The 16,274-nt window shown below is 40.0% G+C and overlaps 2 protein-coding genes across 4 annotated transcripts; one reads left to right on the top strand and one right to left on the bottom strand.

Annotated features, from left to right (window-relative positions):
- Positions 1–21: 21 nt before the first annotated feature.
- poli (polymerase (DNA directed) iota) lies at positions 22–7,994 on the bottom strand. Of its 2 annotated transcripts, none has more exons than XM_056377113.1 (11): positions 7,925–7,994; positions 7,262–7,530; positions 6,607–6,738; positions 6,345–6,509; positions 5,596–5,742; positions 5,141–5,377; positions 4,369–4,547; positions 3,374–3,465; positions 3,143–3,276; positions 1,924–2,144; positions 22–1,111 (listed from the first exon to the last, which is right to left on the bottom strand). In XM_056377113.1, the coding sequence occupies exons 3-11, from the start codon at positions 6,719–6,721 to the stop codon at positions 326–328; spliced, it is 2,076 nt and encodes a 691-aa protein (XP_056233088.1). In that variant the 5' UTR covers positions 6,722–6,738; positions 7,262–7,530; positions 7,925–7,994; the 3' UTR covers positions 22–325. The 2 variants fall into 2 exon arrangements, with proteins under 2 accessions (XP_056233088.1, XP_056233086.1); XM_056377111.1 differs by having other exon boundaries at positions 7,267–7,530.
- LOC130170022 (RNA exonuclease 1 homolog) lies at positions 7,721–16,111 on the top strand. 2 transcript variants are annotated; one of them, XM_056377110.1, is made up of 16 exons: positions 7,721–8,133; positions 8,636–10,167; positions 10,255–10,350; positions 10,653–10,911; positions 11,254–11,591; positions 11,723–11,866; positions 11,951–12,065; positions 12,150–12,221; positions 12,305–12,445; positions 12,623–12,736; positions 13,085–13,158; positions 13,250–13,354; positions 13,719–13,834; positions 14,072–14,210; positions 15,380–15,500; positions 15,727–16,111. In XM_056377110.1, the coding sequence occupies exons 1-16, from the start codon at positions 7,983–7,985 to the stop codon at positions 15,816–15,818; spliced, it is 3,609 nt and encodes a 1,202-aa protein (XP_056233085.1). In that variant the 5' UTR covers positions 7,721–7,982; the 3' UTR covers positions 15,819–16,111. The 2 variants fall into 2 exon arrangements, with proteins under 2 accessions (XP_056233085.1, XP_056233084.1); XM_056377109.1 differs by having other exon boundaries at positions 12,302–12,445.
- Positions 16,112–16,274: the final 163 nt, after the last annotated feature.

The following is a 16,274-nucleotide window of genomic DNA, read 5'->3' as shown; positions in this document are numbered from 1 at the left end:
GTTAATGCTGGTGTGACCACATTTCTTTTTTTTTTTATCCCTTTTATTTTTATTCCAATGTCACTGAACTTTATTTTGCTGTATACATCATACAGTTTTCATGACACCTGCGGTCCTCCATGTTTGTGTTAACTTGGATTTGCAGCAGTGTCCCCAAATAACAAAAAGCCTCACCAAACTGTTACCTGCTGAAGGGCTGTTAAATGGAGTAAAATGTTAAATGTTTCTTTTACCTCATTCACTCCCTGTATATATCACAAAAAAGAGAAATAACATGTTTGGTCATAAATGATCTTTATCTTTAGGTAACTTGTCAGTTCTCTCTCTAACTGGGTTTGAAATACTTCAGCAGACTGTTGGCCTGACTGCCTTTTCCTGCAGCCTTTCTGTCTTTGGTCATTAGGCTTCTCCCTGGTTTCCTGGATGAGGGGGTCTTCAGGAGCGGCTTCTGTTGCTTCCATTCAGACATCAACTCCCTTTGAACATCCGGCGGAAGCTCAGAAAACACCTCAGGGTCCACATTTCCCGGGAACTTGCAGTCAGAAGACCGGGGGAATGATAGTCTCTCTTCTTCCATGACGTACTCTCCTGGAAGCGCACTTGTGCTTTGAGGCCCCTGGTGATTCACTGTGGTCACTCTGTAAGATGGATCCAATTCGTTTACAGCTTCTTTAATGCCTTCAGTATTTTGTGAGTCTCTAAATGAATGTGTTGTTATGTGTGGCACACTGGGGACTTCAGCTGGTGCAGAGGGGCTGGTAGAAGAGCTGGGAAGGGAGTTTACATAGGTAGGAGATAACAGTTCTTTCTGGATTTCCTCGGGGAGAAGCTCGAACACTTCTGGATCAAAATCTGGGGGCAACTGATGTGTCACAGTTTTGTTATTTTCATGAGGGTCCGACCTCGCCGTGCTGCAACATGCTGTCTGACGTGGAGGGTCTTCTACAGCAACAACAGAGCTTTGTTTCCATTTGAAACCATGTAATGCTGCCTCAGAGCTACAAGGGCTTTTCGTGGTTACTGCTTGTTGTAAGGGCCGTTGAGTAATCGTCTTGTTTGTGCTGAACTGACGATCCATGCAATGACTTTCTCCGTTCTGAGAGGAATCATTCTATTGGAGAATAAAGAAGGAGGAGCACAAATGCTTTCAGGAAATTCAGAGTACTAACACTATTTCTAAGAAGGGAAAATTCTGCAGGCATCATGAAACAGACAGCCTAGACAACAATTGATAATGTTTTAATTAAATTAATGCGACCTGGATTCTGATAAATGGCAACAAATTGATGGATGGTTAAGCTATTTTGAAAACTGACTAATAATTTCAGTAATTTTTCAAGCAAGAATGGTGAAAAACTACTACTATAATATTGTAATACTGTAATACTACAGGAAGTCACATTGCTTCTCGTTGCCCTATATAAGAGTAACCTGAATATCTTTGGGTCTTGGACTGTTGGTCAGGCAAAAGAAGATATATGAAGATGTCACCTTGAGCTCTGAAAAGCCGCGATTGACACATTTTCACTAGTTTTCATAAGACATTTCATAATCCAAACATTAACGGATTAATCAAAGAAATAATCCATAGATTCATCGATGATGAAAATAACTTTGAAGTTGCAACCCTACAACAATCTCACTTTTAGTTTACTGGTGTATGTCCCCTGACAGCATGTAATCAGAAACAAAAACCTTTTATAACTAACATTGCTGCCTGCAGCAGGCTAGAGGACATATTTAATTATTAAATATTTGACTTTTGTGAATTAAATTTCAGATTCTTTAGTATCTTCTGAAGCCTTTTATGAGAAAACTAAGTTCAATGCTTCTTAAAACCTTTCCAGACCCTGACCCCTGATTACCCTGATGGTAATGGAGATAATCTGGATCATGTGTGCAGATTTCACAGCATTACTTCACCTGTCTTTGTGAAGAGCAGATCTGTGTTTTTCTGGGGGATGTGGTTTGTGTGAAGAAAGATGTTATGGAGCCCTTTCCGCTGACAGCAGCTCCCCTCGTCTGCAGGTTACTGAAGCAAACGTTAATGAGGGTGAGGTGGAAGGCGGTGTTACTGTCCACCATCTTGTGGAACAGCTTCATGGCCACCGGGACCAGCTGGGCCACAGCATCATCACTGCTGCCTGTAGAGACATTGCAGAGAAAATAGCTTTTGCAAAGCAGGATATGGACATGATGAGAATGATCCTAACTGAAGAGGCACAGTCGCTGCTTTCACAGAAACTGTAAGGGACAAACAAAGAGGGTTTACACACTCATTTTGGATTCAAAATTTAACACTTTTTAGTTTCCCCAAATTATTTTTTGACAAAAGTTAAGGACTCAAAATTGGCATAGTTTAAGATATAAAGTTTGACATTAAAAGACATTACAGGGGTTTCTCTAGATATGTCACAGCTACACCTCTAGATATACCATGACCTAGTGGACTGAGAATACAGATACGAAATACAGACAACCAAATCAAATCACAGGATCTCATTAACGTTAAACTTATTAGTTTTAAATCTGTTGTTTTATAAACCGAAATATTCATTACGAAGTTTTACTCTTGAGTCACTGTGTCAAGGTTCATTTATGCTTCTGTGTCAAGGGCCATGCACATAGACTAGGAAGTTACGCCGTTGTCAACAACATGAATACAAGACGATGGAGATACCACACAGGTCTCAAGAAGCTAGAATTGTGAATGGCTGCTCGACAACATACAGGAAGTTAAAGAAAAGACTCTCAGTCGTCTTCTCAGACATCTAACAAAGTGATCACACGGCTTCTGCTCATCATAATCGCAGCTCTGTATGAGTAAGGAACGGAGAGGGACTGCACGGTGGTAATCTCTCATCAGTGTTGAGACAGTGAAACACTGTTTTAAGTTACCTGGGTGTAACTCCACTTGTATAAAGAGTCACCAGAGCTCATCGTTGCTCTGCATCACAAAGTACATGAAGGAATGTAAACACAGTTACGATGGGGAATATATGCGTATAGTTTAAGATACTTGAAAGTGTGTGCATGATGACATTAAATCATGCTCACACTTTCAAGTATTTTTTACAGGAGAGGGAAACTTGATAAAGAGTGATCCTGAGCTTTTTCAGGTGCGATTTTACAGTGTTCTTACCTGAGGTGATCTTCTGTCCAATGTGGTTGGGGATTGGACACTGGCGGCTCTCGCGACTGAACCACTTGTTGGTCGCCGAGTATCTACGAATGGTGAGCCGGAAGGTCTGAGGCTGCCTGCCATCTTTGTTCATCCTGGTTTTTAAACAGGTGATGAAAGTAAGATTCAGCGGCTCGATCATAAATTAAAAAAGTGACGAGGGGTTAAGTAGGTGGAGAAACTGGCCCTGACCTTTCCACCAGACTGCTCAAGAGTTGTTGAATCTTTTCCGAAACGTCTTTGGTTGATGACATTTTTTTGAAGGAGTCTTCATCACTGAGAGACTGAGACATAAAGAGGATACTAACAAAGGCGAAAGATCAAGAACAATTTTCACATCAAAACGGAAAAACTGATATCCTGAATTTTAGTCTCTAGTGTTGGATTCTACATTTCCAATAATGCAACCAGAAACTTTGAACCTTTCCGCTAAGGGTTTGTCAATTTTCACCTAATTAATTTTAAGGCTTCGAGCTGCCATACGTCACAGATCCGCTTGGTAATCGGTAAAATATTAATTTAATTGACAGTTATGCTGCATATTGGTTGAACTGCATGTTTACCTGTAGTTCTCAGCTGCATTGAAAAATTCTTTGGTTTTGTGTTTCACTCCATAACTCAAAATTTCACAAACTCAGCGGTTATACTAAGAAACATGTTTCTACCTAATTTCCACAGATGAGACCTGTGAAATAAAGTGACTCAGTGTGGCACAAACTGTGTTGTAACCAAGTAATAAGAACATCGGTTAGTGTTTCAAGGAAACTGATGTACTATTTTTCACTTACCTACCACATAATTTCCTATTTTTTCTTAAATATAACAAGCAAGTACTTAATAACTGTAGGAACAAGCACTTTCTCCATTTCCCTGGTAATATAGAGTGTGTGGGTCTTTCTTATGGGAAATATTTCCAGGAATTTAGCTGGAATATATCAAGATTCTCCAAAACTGCACCCCACCACCTACCTTTACGTTCAACTGATGAAAAGTAGGACAGTGCAACCAGGGTTATGAGACATTTCAGCTATGAAGGCTAAAAGGCTACCTGCAAAATCTAAAATGCATGTCACTAAGCAGAAAGGTATCTACTGCAGATGTTTGCTTAATGATATATTGTGTTGATTGACAACGACAAAACACTCAGTTGAAGTAGATACCGGTACTTCAGGGATATCCTAGCCTACCTGAGGGGCCCCAGTAGGGGTGACAGGTGAGTCATCAATGCCGACGGCCAGGTTCTTCAAGCGCTGAGCACTGGGATGTCCAAACTCTTTCACCAAGTCATTCAAAGGGAAGAGCTGTAGGTCTTGGATGCTGACCAATCCCAGGGCTTGAAGTCTCTTCGCCGTTTGGTGACCGATCCCTAGGAAGACATGACGGCACGACAAATATCGCCAGGGACACTTGATACGCGTGACATGGGCCAAAAATACATCAAAGAGAATTACGAGACAACAGTCCCCTGGGCACAGACTTGTAAAAGGCCTCTCCACCCACCCGACAGGTAGTGATTCCTTTGTCTCTCCTTTGAGATAATTTTGTGTCTTTTTATGTTTGTTTTGTGTCTCCTTTTGGCTGATTCTGTCTTTTTGTGGTTTGTTTGCATCTCTTACTGATTGTTTTAAGTCTTTTTATAGTTGTTTTGTGTCTGTTAGTGTTTGTTTTGCATGTCTTTATAGTTATTTTGTATCTCTTGTTTGTCTCTTTGTTGTCGTTCTGTGTCTCTCTGTAGTTACACTGGGTTATTTTGTGGGTCACACACAAACGGCCCCACAAAATGTGGTTGGTTGATTGTCTGTCCAACAAGAAAATAGGTTTTAACAGCATTAAAGAGTATAATCTTTGTTCAAAGTCAATCTATACCTTACATACACTTATTTCTGTTCACCTTCGCATGAAAAGTTCAACTGATGAATAACTAAATTTCAGAGTTACACATAAGCTGAGCATGTATACCTGGGACTTTGCGGAGACTGCTCAGGCAGCCCAAGATGTCGCTGAGGTTCTCCGGCAGCAGGGTGGTTTGCTGATTGGGTTTGAAGGTGCCAGACACCAGTTTGGCCAGTAGTTTGTTTGTGGCGATTCCAGCACAGCCAGTCAGACCCAGTTTGCTGTGGATGGCTTCTCTCAGCTCTGCTGCAATGTGTGAACCTAAAGCCAGCCTCAGGTAGTCACTGGCTTTAACATCTGCACCTGAGCAGAAGCAGAAAAACACGCACTTATCTGCGGGTGTGAAAACCAGAACATTCTCCAAGACGATTAAGTTTTCATGTAGTGGGAAACTGAAAGTGCAATGCAAATATTTTACAGGTGTTAGCTTCTAAGCTTGTTTCATAACTCATTTCCGGGTTTCCATGAGCCAGATGTACTAAGATGTACTGAGACACACCACAGGCACAAATGTGACTTACTGAGGCGGCTGTAGACGTGTCCTTTAAATGAAAAGCTGTTAGACTCTGGTGTCTGTGCTAGTCTTCTTTCTACCATCTCTGTGACGTCCATGAAGTTTTCATCAAATCCAAGCCGCTCTACCAGTGGACAGTAGGACATCAGGAGCTCTGGGTGGAGGATAAAAAAAGGTAAAGTGTGGTGAGCACAGAAACAGCAAATATACCTGATGTTAGCTGAAGGAAACGTCCACATCGCTTTCTGAACAATGTGAGCTCGTTGCACTTATCTGCGGGTTATAATGTAAGTGCAAATGAGGAAAACAAAGCCAAAATGAATAGTGCTAGCATAGAGAGAGTGCAATTTTAACCGTCAAATTTTAGATTTTAGTCAAAATGTAAGAAGTCATTTTTTGCTTTGCATTCAGACTTTTTGAAGCTACTATAAGTGGGAGATGTTGAAAATGCTTAGTGTGGAAAGATTGTCTGACTCTTTATTTCTGAGTCTGACACCAAAACCTGACATTTTGTTGTTTTGTGTTGGTGTTTTTTTAAGATTATTCTCAGTTTCCTGTGAGTTGAAACTAACTCAATGTCATGTGTCACTCTTCTCCACTTTACAGCAAAATGGACCCAGAGATTAGAGATTTATTGGCAACATATGTCTATTGAGTGTGTTTTGAAATGGATTTTACTGTCAATACTTTAGGAAAAAGAAAAAGAAATGAGAAATACAGCTTTATTTGTGGATGTAAAGTAGCAGCCTTGCCCACCTGTCATTTTATAGGACATTTCTCTGTAGTGTGTCAGGTCTTCTCCTTTAACCAGCACCAGCTGAGGACATTTCTCCTTAGCATCAGTCACAGACATCAGTTTGGTGACACCCTGCTCTCTTGCCACATAGTTACAGGTGACTATGATGTATTTCTGCTGGATACCTGACAATATGAGAGACATCACTGTACCATCAGAGTATTATGGGCATTAACAGAAACACATCTGAGAGTCAGCTTTTATTCTATTCAATCAGTTTACCTAAGGGGACTTCTCTCAGTGCTGGGTTTCTGATCATTTCCACCTGAGCATAGAAACAATCCAGGTCAAAATGCAGAATAACTCTGGAGGGTGAAGGAGTTGGTCCGGGTGTCATGTTATTCAGGCTTGGACCTGAAACAGAGTTAGTTATGAACTTTACTGTGGTACGTTTCAGAAATATATCTTTGGCTTCACCACATAATGTTAAAAAACATTAAGCCTACAATAGAGGGTTATTGACAATACAGAATGCTGATGAGGAAAAGTGACAGGGACACAGTATTGATGAACAACATGAAATATTAAAAATATAAATACAGTAAGAATTCTTGCACCCTCCTGGGAGTAAAAGCTCAAGTGCAAATGTTTGGAGCGATTATCTAGTGAGATTTATTTTTCATATTTAATTAATCTTTCTCACTTGGTCGTAGAGAGAATCTATTTGCAACTTTTAATAATAATTTCAGTGATTTTTGAATAAATATTTTTGCCGTTTCCAGCTTCTCAAATGTGTAAAAATTTAATGCTACTTAGGAACTTTACTTGCTATAAATATCACCAGACACGTATAAATAGCCGATAGTCAAAATGTATGTGTCTCTCAGCTCGTTTAAGCAGATATTTTACAGTAAATGACCTGGTTTCAGTTTCATACTTTACCAGGAGCAGCAGCGGGGCTGAGTAGCACTGAGTCCACGACACTTCTCCTCCACTCGGTTTCATCCTCCTCCATCTCGTCCTCGCTGTTATCCATGTCAAACAACGCAAACCTGGTCTGTCTAGCAGGTTTTAATAAGCCAGATGATACTGCTGTTGTTGTGTTTTCGGTGGGGAAACTGTCCCAAACGGTGAAGAAAAGTTTTCTCTGCAGGTCCCAGTTCAGTTTTGTACAGCAGTGCCATCTGTCGACTTGGAGGATTACTGCTACACAATGGAAATGCAATAAACCACATCAAATAATAACCTTAATGCAAATCAAAATGTGGTATATTTATTACGTGATTTAATTAGTTTCATTTCAAGGACGAAAAGCCAATTTTAACAAATCAACAAGAACTTCTAAGGTAAAAATAAAGATTGACTTAATTTAGTATTTTGTTAGGGCGCAATTATAAGGATGAATGCAATCATCGCATGGCTCGAAAAAAATGCTATATTTAATATTTGATGCAATCATATTTATGTCCCGAAAATATAGATATTGAGGATTATTTTAACAAATTAGCTGCAACGTTGTTTAACGGTCGTCTCGCGGCCTAAACAGAGCCTATATAAACGAGGCTGATGCCGCCTGTTCTTCTTCAGTTGGATCCACTACCTGTTGGTCGACGGTTAACTAGTCAAACTGTTTTGCGCGTCCTGAAAAGTGGCGTCTGATGTTTCCCTCGTCTGGTCTTTTTGCTGATATAAACTGTCCTTTCTCCAAACGTGGGCTTTGTGAGCGGCCTCACTGTCCATACAAACATGCCACAGAAGTGCGGGACATATTTGGTGCCTCGTATAAATCACCGGTAGTCGACTCAGCAGGTCAGTGTTTTGAAGTGTGCTATGGCTACACGCTACATCCGGGATGCATTAGCTTGTCTTGTCTGTTTAAAAACTTGAAAATGCATCTTATGGTAAGAAATACGATAATAAATTAGAGTTAAAAAATGGATGAGTCGTCACTTAAAAAAACAAAGTTTTGAAAAAATTTACACGTGATAATCTTATATTTTTTCAAGTGAAAACCTCTTGACAATCGCATGTATTTACAAACGGGTTAACTTACATTTTTATCTTAGCCACAGTACTTTTGCTACTTTTTCTCTGGATCTGTGCGATTTTTAGGTGGTATACATAAAATAAAGTCGAAATTTGCACGTTTAACATAAAAATAATTAATTTACACAGACGAAATCAACTAAAAACATGAAACATGACTGTGTCCATACTGCTAATTTATGTGTTGCCTAATAAATCTAACTGTATTTGCGACAGTATCACTCATATAAATAGAAAATCTCACTTTGTATTCCCTTTTTAACAGGAGGCCAAAATGGCAACCCATTACCAGTGAGTGATGAGACCAGAGATGTCTGCCTCCAGGAGCTGGAGCGCCTCAACAAGGAGATTGAAACTGTAACGCATGAGGTGGAGCAGGAGCAAAGGCGACTGTCACTCTTTCAGACTGTACAGGCAGATGGCAGAAGCACTACACCAAATTTTTCTGTTTCAAAGTCTGAGATTGCAGGTAAATGTGTAGATAAAGGTTCTTATGCACAGTCTTCATGCTTAGACAAGACGTCCTCCAGACTGAAAAAGTACGTGGTTGACAACTCAAAACCAAGGACTGATTTGGAGTATGACCCCCTGTCCAACTTTTCTGCTGACTTACGGTCTTACAGCTCATCAGGTAAGGAGCAGAAGGTGAAAAATGGACAAGGTTTGAAAAGAGAAAGAGACTCTGTACCTTGTGACCAAAAGAAGCCAGTCACTCAGGCTCAGCTTTCCCAATCGCCATCCCCACAGCCACTTGATGACTCTAATGAAGACTGCGTCCTGGTTATTGACATTCCTCCCTCGCCTGACAAAAAAAGAGGTCGATCTCAGAAACTTGTTGATTGTATTTCTGGCAAATCAGACGGTGTAACAGGAGAATTAAAGGCGCTCAAAACAGCACCTGCTTTACTTGATTCTCCACCAATATGCCTTACAAATGCTGAGGCATGCCAAGTCACAACTCCATGTGCAACTACTCTTTATGAGAACAAAGGGTGTGAAAACACATCAGTTGATGGGAGTGTAATTGACTTAACTGGATGTTTAGAAGATCTGGGAAGTGAATGTCAGAAAATCACTTGTCAGGCTGCTGAAACAGAAGTGGAGAACGGTCCTGAACCTGCGAGTCTTCCTGCCTCCTCAGACCAACAAGATAAGAGTTGGAACAATATTGGGGCGGAAGAGGAAGAAAACACGTCTCAGGTTGAATTGCCTCAGTGTGAGCTGTCCTCTAGTGTTGAAAAAATGAATCCACTGCAGCCCCATAACTTTCCATCAAAGAATTCAATTTTTTATAACGCTCAAGCTGCAAACTCAGACTCCCCATGCAGGCAACACAGCAAGCAAGCCCAGACCGCGGAGCCATCAGCTCAGAATAGAGTTTATAACCACTGGTCTCCCAAGCAAAGTGTACCAACACTGGTGCCAGGTGGCCAGAAAATGTCAAGCAAAATCCCAGGACAGATACAGGACAAAGCCATCATTAACCATACCTCATCTGTAAGGTATGTGGAGCAAGCAGTACCAACTCCAGAAAGCATGCGGTTTCAAACTCGCCACCCTTCATCAATGTCTGTCAACTCACATTTGACTAACGGGGATGAATCATCATCTGAACCCACTGAGCAGCTTGTGAGGGCAGATAATGAAGAGGTTATCATCATCTCCAGCTCTGAGGAGGAAGAGCTCAACTACTCAGATGTAGAGCTGTCAGACAGTGACCCAATGGAAGAATGCTACAGGATCTTCATGGAGGCAAATAATGAGGATAAGGGAAAGGAAGAGCAACCCAGTGTGTCCGTAAGTATGTTGAAGGTACTTGAGAGCCAAAGTGTAGAAATTTCTTCAACAGTGTAGACATCTTTTCCCTCACCATGTCATTTTTAGGTTGGCGTTATCGATGTGCAGAAGCCACAGTTAAATGTCACACCCCCAGCATTACCAGGAAAGAAGAGGGTTGCTCATGAAGCTAAACATACAGAGGTACATGCCGCATACTGAAAATACAACATAGCTAATCTGAAATCTTCAAATAAACTGCTAACATAAAGAAACATGTCAAAGGTATCTTCTGTATCAGTAAATTTAGAACTGGTGTGCATCTGTAAATTGACACACAGGAGGGAAATTAGATACATCAATGAAAAGAATAACATGTTTAAAGAGGAGCCTAATGCCAAGCCAAATGATAACAGTTTGACTGTTTGAAGATGTAAAACAGCTAAATATCTCAAATTTGACCCACTGAGCCAAAATAGCCATTGTCCTCTACCTTTGTGACTCAGCAACCAGCGGCAAAGAGCAGACCTCAGCCCCAGATTTTGGTCCCCCTGCGTGGGCCAGCAGCTTCAGGATTTGTTTCCCAATCCTCTGTCACTTCCAAGATCCAGCAGGTACAGCAGAGAGCCTCCATGCTGACTGCTTCGGTAAAAGGTGGTCAGGCTTTTGTTTCTGCTACCTGTCAGAGGAAGCCAGAGAGCCAGACTGCTGCCTGTCCTCCCATTCAAAACCCTGCAATCACACAACCTGCTCCTGTGCAAAATGGTAAGCATCTGTTGGCTGTAGTGGACTAGATTTGTCACCCATTCATATTTATTTTAGGAAGATTTTCATTTTTGTCAACATGAAATAACAAGTTAAAGCCTTTAATGTTTATTATTTGTTTGTTTAATGTTACTACTTTGTGCCATCACATCTGTCGTCATGTTTGACGTTGACATTTTACAAGTAAAATATCTTGAAGCCTGCCCTGTCTTTATATATGTAGATCAACATTTCTTTCTCGTTTTAGTATGAAATACTTTAAGTAGAATTCTTTTTGTGGTGTTTTGTAGTAGTTTTGCCTAAATGTATCGTATCTACCTGTGTTTTTGTCTTATCACACAGCTTACATGAACTACCTATCTATGGGAACTGCTGTGATTGAAGTAGGCAACAACTTGCACTTGATCCTCCCAGAGGGCACCTTCCCCCTGCCTGTTACTTCAAGTTGCAGCCCAATTGCATCAGTGCTGACCCCAGTCAGTCAAGTGCATACGAGCACAGTCGGTATGAAACAAACATACCATCCAGCTGTAGTTAGCCCTTTGCAAAAATACCGCACAACAGCACCGGTGCTCATTCCTGCGCCGACACGTAAACCTCTACTGATCTCTGCTTTGACACATTTAAGTCCCGCTTCCTCCACTACCCCTCAACCTGCTGGCCATGCTGCTGCTGTTAAGGTAAGAAGTAAAAACACAAACTTTTTGTTTTTTTTCCTCATAGACTTGACTTGAATTAGACATAAATCTAATGTAAGATAGAAATGTTTAATACATTATTCATATTGTTAAAAAGGTATTTATTCTTTCAGCCAGCGCCTACTAAACGTAAACTAAAGCAGCATTGTGAGGCTGCCAAAGACAAAGTGCCCCATGATGTCCGACAGCGTTATGTCAACATGTTCACACAGGAGTTCCTTAAAACAACAGCCAATGTCAACGATGCCTTTGAAAAGGTGAGCATATGCTGCTAAATGTAATCCTCACTGACGAACTGCAGTCTTGATATTTATTCTTTTCTGTTGTTTTATTGTTGACAGGCTGTTGCTGAAGAGAGGACTGTGTACAATCGCAGTGTTAACAAACTCAAATATCTGAGTATTGCAGTGAATTCACTGAAGAGGCTGAAGAACCAAAGTGCTGTTTCAGCTAAAGGTGAGACTATCTGGAAAAGCCATACTGTGATTCATGAAATATGTGAATGACGCTGATTAAGAAATATATTTTTTTCTGGTGCAGATGAAAAAAACATCAACAGCCAAAGGTTGAAAGGCAGCATACCGCTTGACGTGAAGAACTTAAAAGGAAATGGTGAGAATTAATTTCCTTTGCATCCATTTGTCATTTCATTCTAATCTTTTGACAGCTTCTTAGTGCATTCATCTTTCCAGCAGATGATATGGCATTGTATGAGAGTTGGAAGGATTATATTTTGACTGAGGAAAGGCTGATTGAGAGCAATTATCCTGTCCAGCACCCAGAGAAACCTGGTTCTGCTACTCTTTTTGTTGACAATAAGAAAGGCAACACAGACCGTAAGTGAAAACATCATACCCCAGCTGTACTCAAATTCCTTGAAAAGACAAAATCGATGTTGTTCTCATATTGCATCACTAGAGGGCACCTTTTAACTTGGGCTGCACTTGGAGTGATGGTTAGAGCTCTCAGCACATTTCTCTGGTGATGAGCTTTGTCTGTTTTGTTGGTAAAAGCTCTCAAGAGGATCTGCTGTCGATGTGGGGCTACATATTCTGTGAGCCAAATAGGCAAACACATTCGCAAGGAGGAGTGCAACTATCATTATGGGAAAGGAGTTAAGAATAGAGGTGAGTAAGCATTGGAGGGCTGTAATTAACAATTATTCGTACTATCAATCTGTCCATTTTCTTGAGTAATTGATTAATTGTTTGTTCTATAAAACAGTGGAAAAATACCCATTACAATAGCTTAGCATCCACGGTGATGTTATCAAATGTTTAGTTTTCTCCGCCCAGCAGTGAAAACCCAAAGATATTCAATTTACTATAATGTAAGACCAGCACAGTCCCATGTTTTGAGATATTGGAACCATCACATTTTTGGCTTTTTTTTTTTTTTTTTTTTGATCAGAATAATTGCAGATGATGCAAGGTGTATTTGGAGCATTTAGGATGTTTTTTTTAAAACTGTTGCAGTGCCAGGTGGAGTGGAGACCCGCTACAGCTGCTGTGAAGGGGTCATGGGAGCACCTGGATGTCAGGTGTTTAAGGTAAGAAACGACAATAAGAGTGAGAATTTCATTAAGACACTCTTGAATATACAAATTGGTCTTTTTTCTTATTTTCTCTTTTCTTCAACAGTTGCATGTCCATGATTCCCTCAGCTTGGATGGGTTTGTTTCCACCATGCCTAGACATCCATCAGATACGAGCTGTCCTGGGGTTTACTCCTTGGACTGTGAAATGGTGATGTTAGCTTCCTTGAGACACAGGGTTTTTAAAATTGTCCTTATGTTAAGCACTGACCCTCAACTTAAGCCTCCAGCAGCTTCATTTGTGATGCAAAGTATTTTTCCTAAATCAGACATGCTCTTTTGACAGACTACTCAAATTCCAGATCATATTATTCTGATAGTATTTGTTCCTAATAATAAGTTATACTGTATATAGCAGGTTTGAATTGAGATTTTGCATACCACACTAAAATCCCAAAGTCATTTGATATGAGTGCTTGGTGTCATCAGAGGGTGATGTTTCATACTGAGTGGACCTTTATTCTGTCAATCTTTGGTATACAGTGAAAACATTGTGTTACTGTTTGTCTTCATAGTGTTATACTATTCATGGTCTGGAGCTGTCCAGAGTGACGGTGGTCAACTCTAGTCTCCAAGTAGTGTACGACACCTTCGTCAGACCTGATAATGAGGTCATCGACTATAACACCAGGTAATGTTATTATAGGATTGTGACATGCAATTGCTCATTTGCTTTGTCATAACTGATTTTTAGGTGGCCAATAAATTTTGCTTCTTCTCTAGATTAAAATGAAAATATACAGTTCTTGTAAATGTAAGATTCAGCTGAGCAAAAATGCTAGGTTAACAACTTGGATGTTCAAAGAGCAGATGCCTCATCTGGTGAGCCTTCTGCTCTCGATTAGCTTGTGACATTTTACCTGTATAGGTTTTCAGGCATCAGTGAGGAAGATGTGAAGGGTAACAACACCTCCCTCAGAGAGGTGCAGGAGACCTTATTGAGCTTCATTAGCGCTGACACCATTCTGATTGGACACGGACTGGAAACAGACCTCTGTGCCCTGAAGGTGACTACTAAAAGCTTTTCTCAACATCACTGTTTTTGTGGCATAACTGCTTTCACAACATCCGTCTGTTGCAAATGTCTTGCACACAACTATTATACACAGTAGTGTTTTCTTAAAACAGGTTTGTAACAAGAGTGGCCCTCTGCCAAGTTCTAAACACTAATTCCCAACTAAGAGCCCTTCTTTTGATGTTACTTTCAAGTGTCATAATACTTTTATCACTTAATCATTTGAATGCCATGTTTTCTATGTCTTTTTTTTTTTATTTTTATTTTAATCGGCAAAATACACTGTCAAAAAACAACCAAAAGGTTAAACTATCTGATGGCTGAGGAGCTGGTCTTTTTTATTTTTATAGATTAAATTATGTAGCTCCAATAATCTAGTGACCAGGGTCTGGACAAAGTAATAGAAACACCTCATGGAAGAGGACAAACTTTGTAATTTCACAATCAAGATTACAAACGCTGTTGCAATGGTCGGTGACCTTGGATGCCAATTAGCAGAATTTGCCAAATATTAAATGAGTTTTGCATTCCTCACTTTTATTTAATTTTATACACATTAGAGAATTATCAGCTTTAGAAAACGACATCCTGTTATTCCTATAGCTGAATGCACTTACTCTAAATTGCTTTGGACAAATGGATGTACAGTAATGGGTATATGACAGACACAAAGGACTGCTAATCCGCATGCAACCAATGTGAGCCACTTTGGCTGCAGTAAAACATTTGCAGAAGTAATAACACCATTCTTCAGAAATATTGTCACAAGTAAAAGTATTGGCAGCAAAGCATACTTGAAGTTCCAAAAGTACAGTAAAGCAGAATCGTATACATTGTTGGATTAAGACTTAATATACTGCTGGGTAATGTAGTCTATAAGAACATTATTTATTTGCTGATAATATTTTGTATTAATACTCTTAATTTGCAAAGTAACAGTTAATTCCAGTTATCAGATAAATGTATTAGATTACAAGTCGTGTTCTCACATGTAGTTGAGTAGAAGTATAAAGTAGTAGAAATGGAAATAAGGTACTTGTGCTATTTGTTGTTAAATCCACACCGTAGAAGTTGAGGTTATTTACAATCGAGTAATTTTCACATTACCTAAGAGGGTTTATCAGGTGATAAGAGCTTCAGCTATCTTCCTCTTTGCTGTAGTTGCTCCATGGGATGGTAGTGGACACATCAGTGGTCTTCCCCCACCGTCTGGGCCCCCCTCACAAACTGACCCTCAACAATCTCACTGCTGAATACCTCCGGAGGATCATCCAAGAGAGTGGTGGGTCATCATGGATTACCTACAGCCACCATACAAGCGTCATGTTTAATTGAATGTTCTTTTAATGTTTACCATCCATCTGAATCAAAATCTAAATTCAAATAAAGACAATCACAATCGCACTATGAATTTTAGTAAATATTACCAAAATATGCTTGCTTATTGCTGAGGGTGTTGACGGTCATTGTTTGCATGTGTTTAAATAATGTATTACTTTTTCTCCCAGTTTGTGGCCACGACACTGCAGAAGACGCTGCTGCCTGCATGGAGCTTATGATATGGAAGCTCAAAGAAGATGGAAAACTGAAAAAAATATGAAAATAAAGCAAAAAATATTCCCCACACTGTTCATACACGAAAAGATAGATGCTGTCATGCAAATTTGAATGTGTGTGAAGCTCTGTTCTGAGTATTTGGGAGGGCTGTTTGTTTTAGTTTGATTATGTTACTTGATTTGTGTAATAATACAGTATTTTCTCTTTGTTAAGTTTTGATTTGCAGCCCATGTGTTCATGCTTGTATAAATATTTGGGATTGTGCTGTAGTGTGCTAAGAAAACCTGGAGTGGTGGGGTGTGATCAATATTGTCCAAGTAAAGGCGCAGAATGAAATTCCTCTGTGTGTTCTTTTGTCCCCCAAACTTAAACCAGCCAATGAACATCCAGCTTTTAATGTGAAATTGGCCTCAGGTGCAGTTATGCAAATTAGTATGAACCTGTGAACAATTGAAGTAATTACTGGCCATACACGAGGGAGCAAACGAGAGAAATGTAC

This window comes from Seriola aureovittata, chromosome 5 (assembly GCF_021018895.1).
Source record: "Seriola aureovittata isolate HTS-2021-v1 ecotype China chromosome 5, ASM2101889v1, whole genome shotgun sequence".
Taxonomy (NCBI): Eukaryota; Metazoa; Chordata; class Actinopteri; order Carangiformes; family Carangidae; genus Seriola; species Seriola aureovittata.
This window is presented reverse-complemented; position numbering and strand designations above follow the sequence as displayed.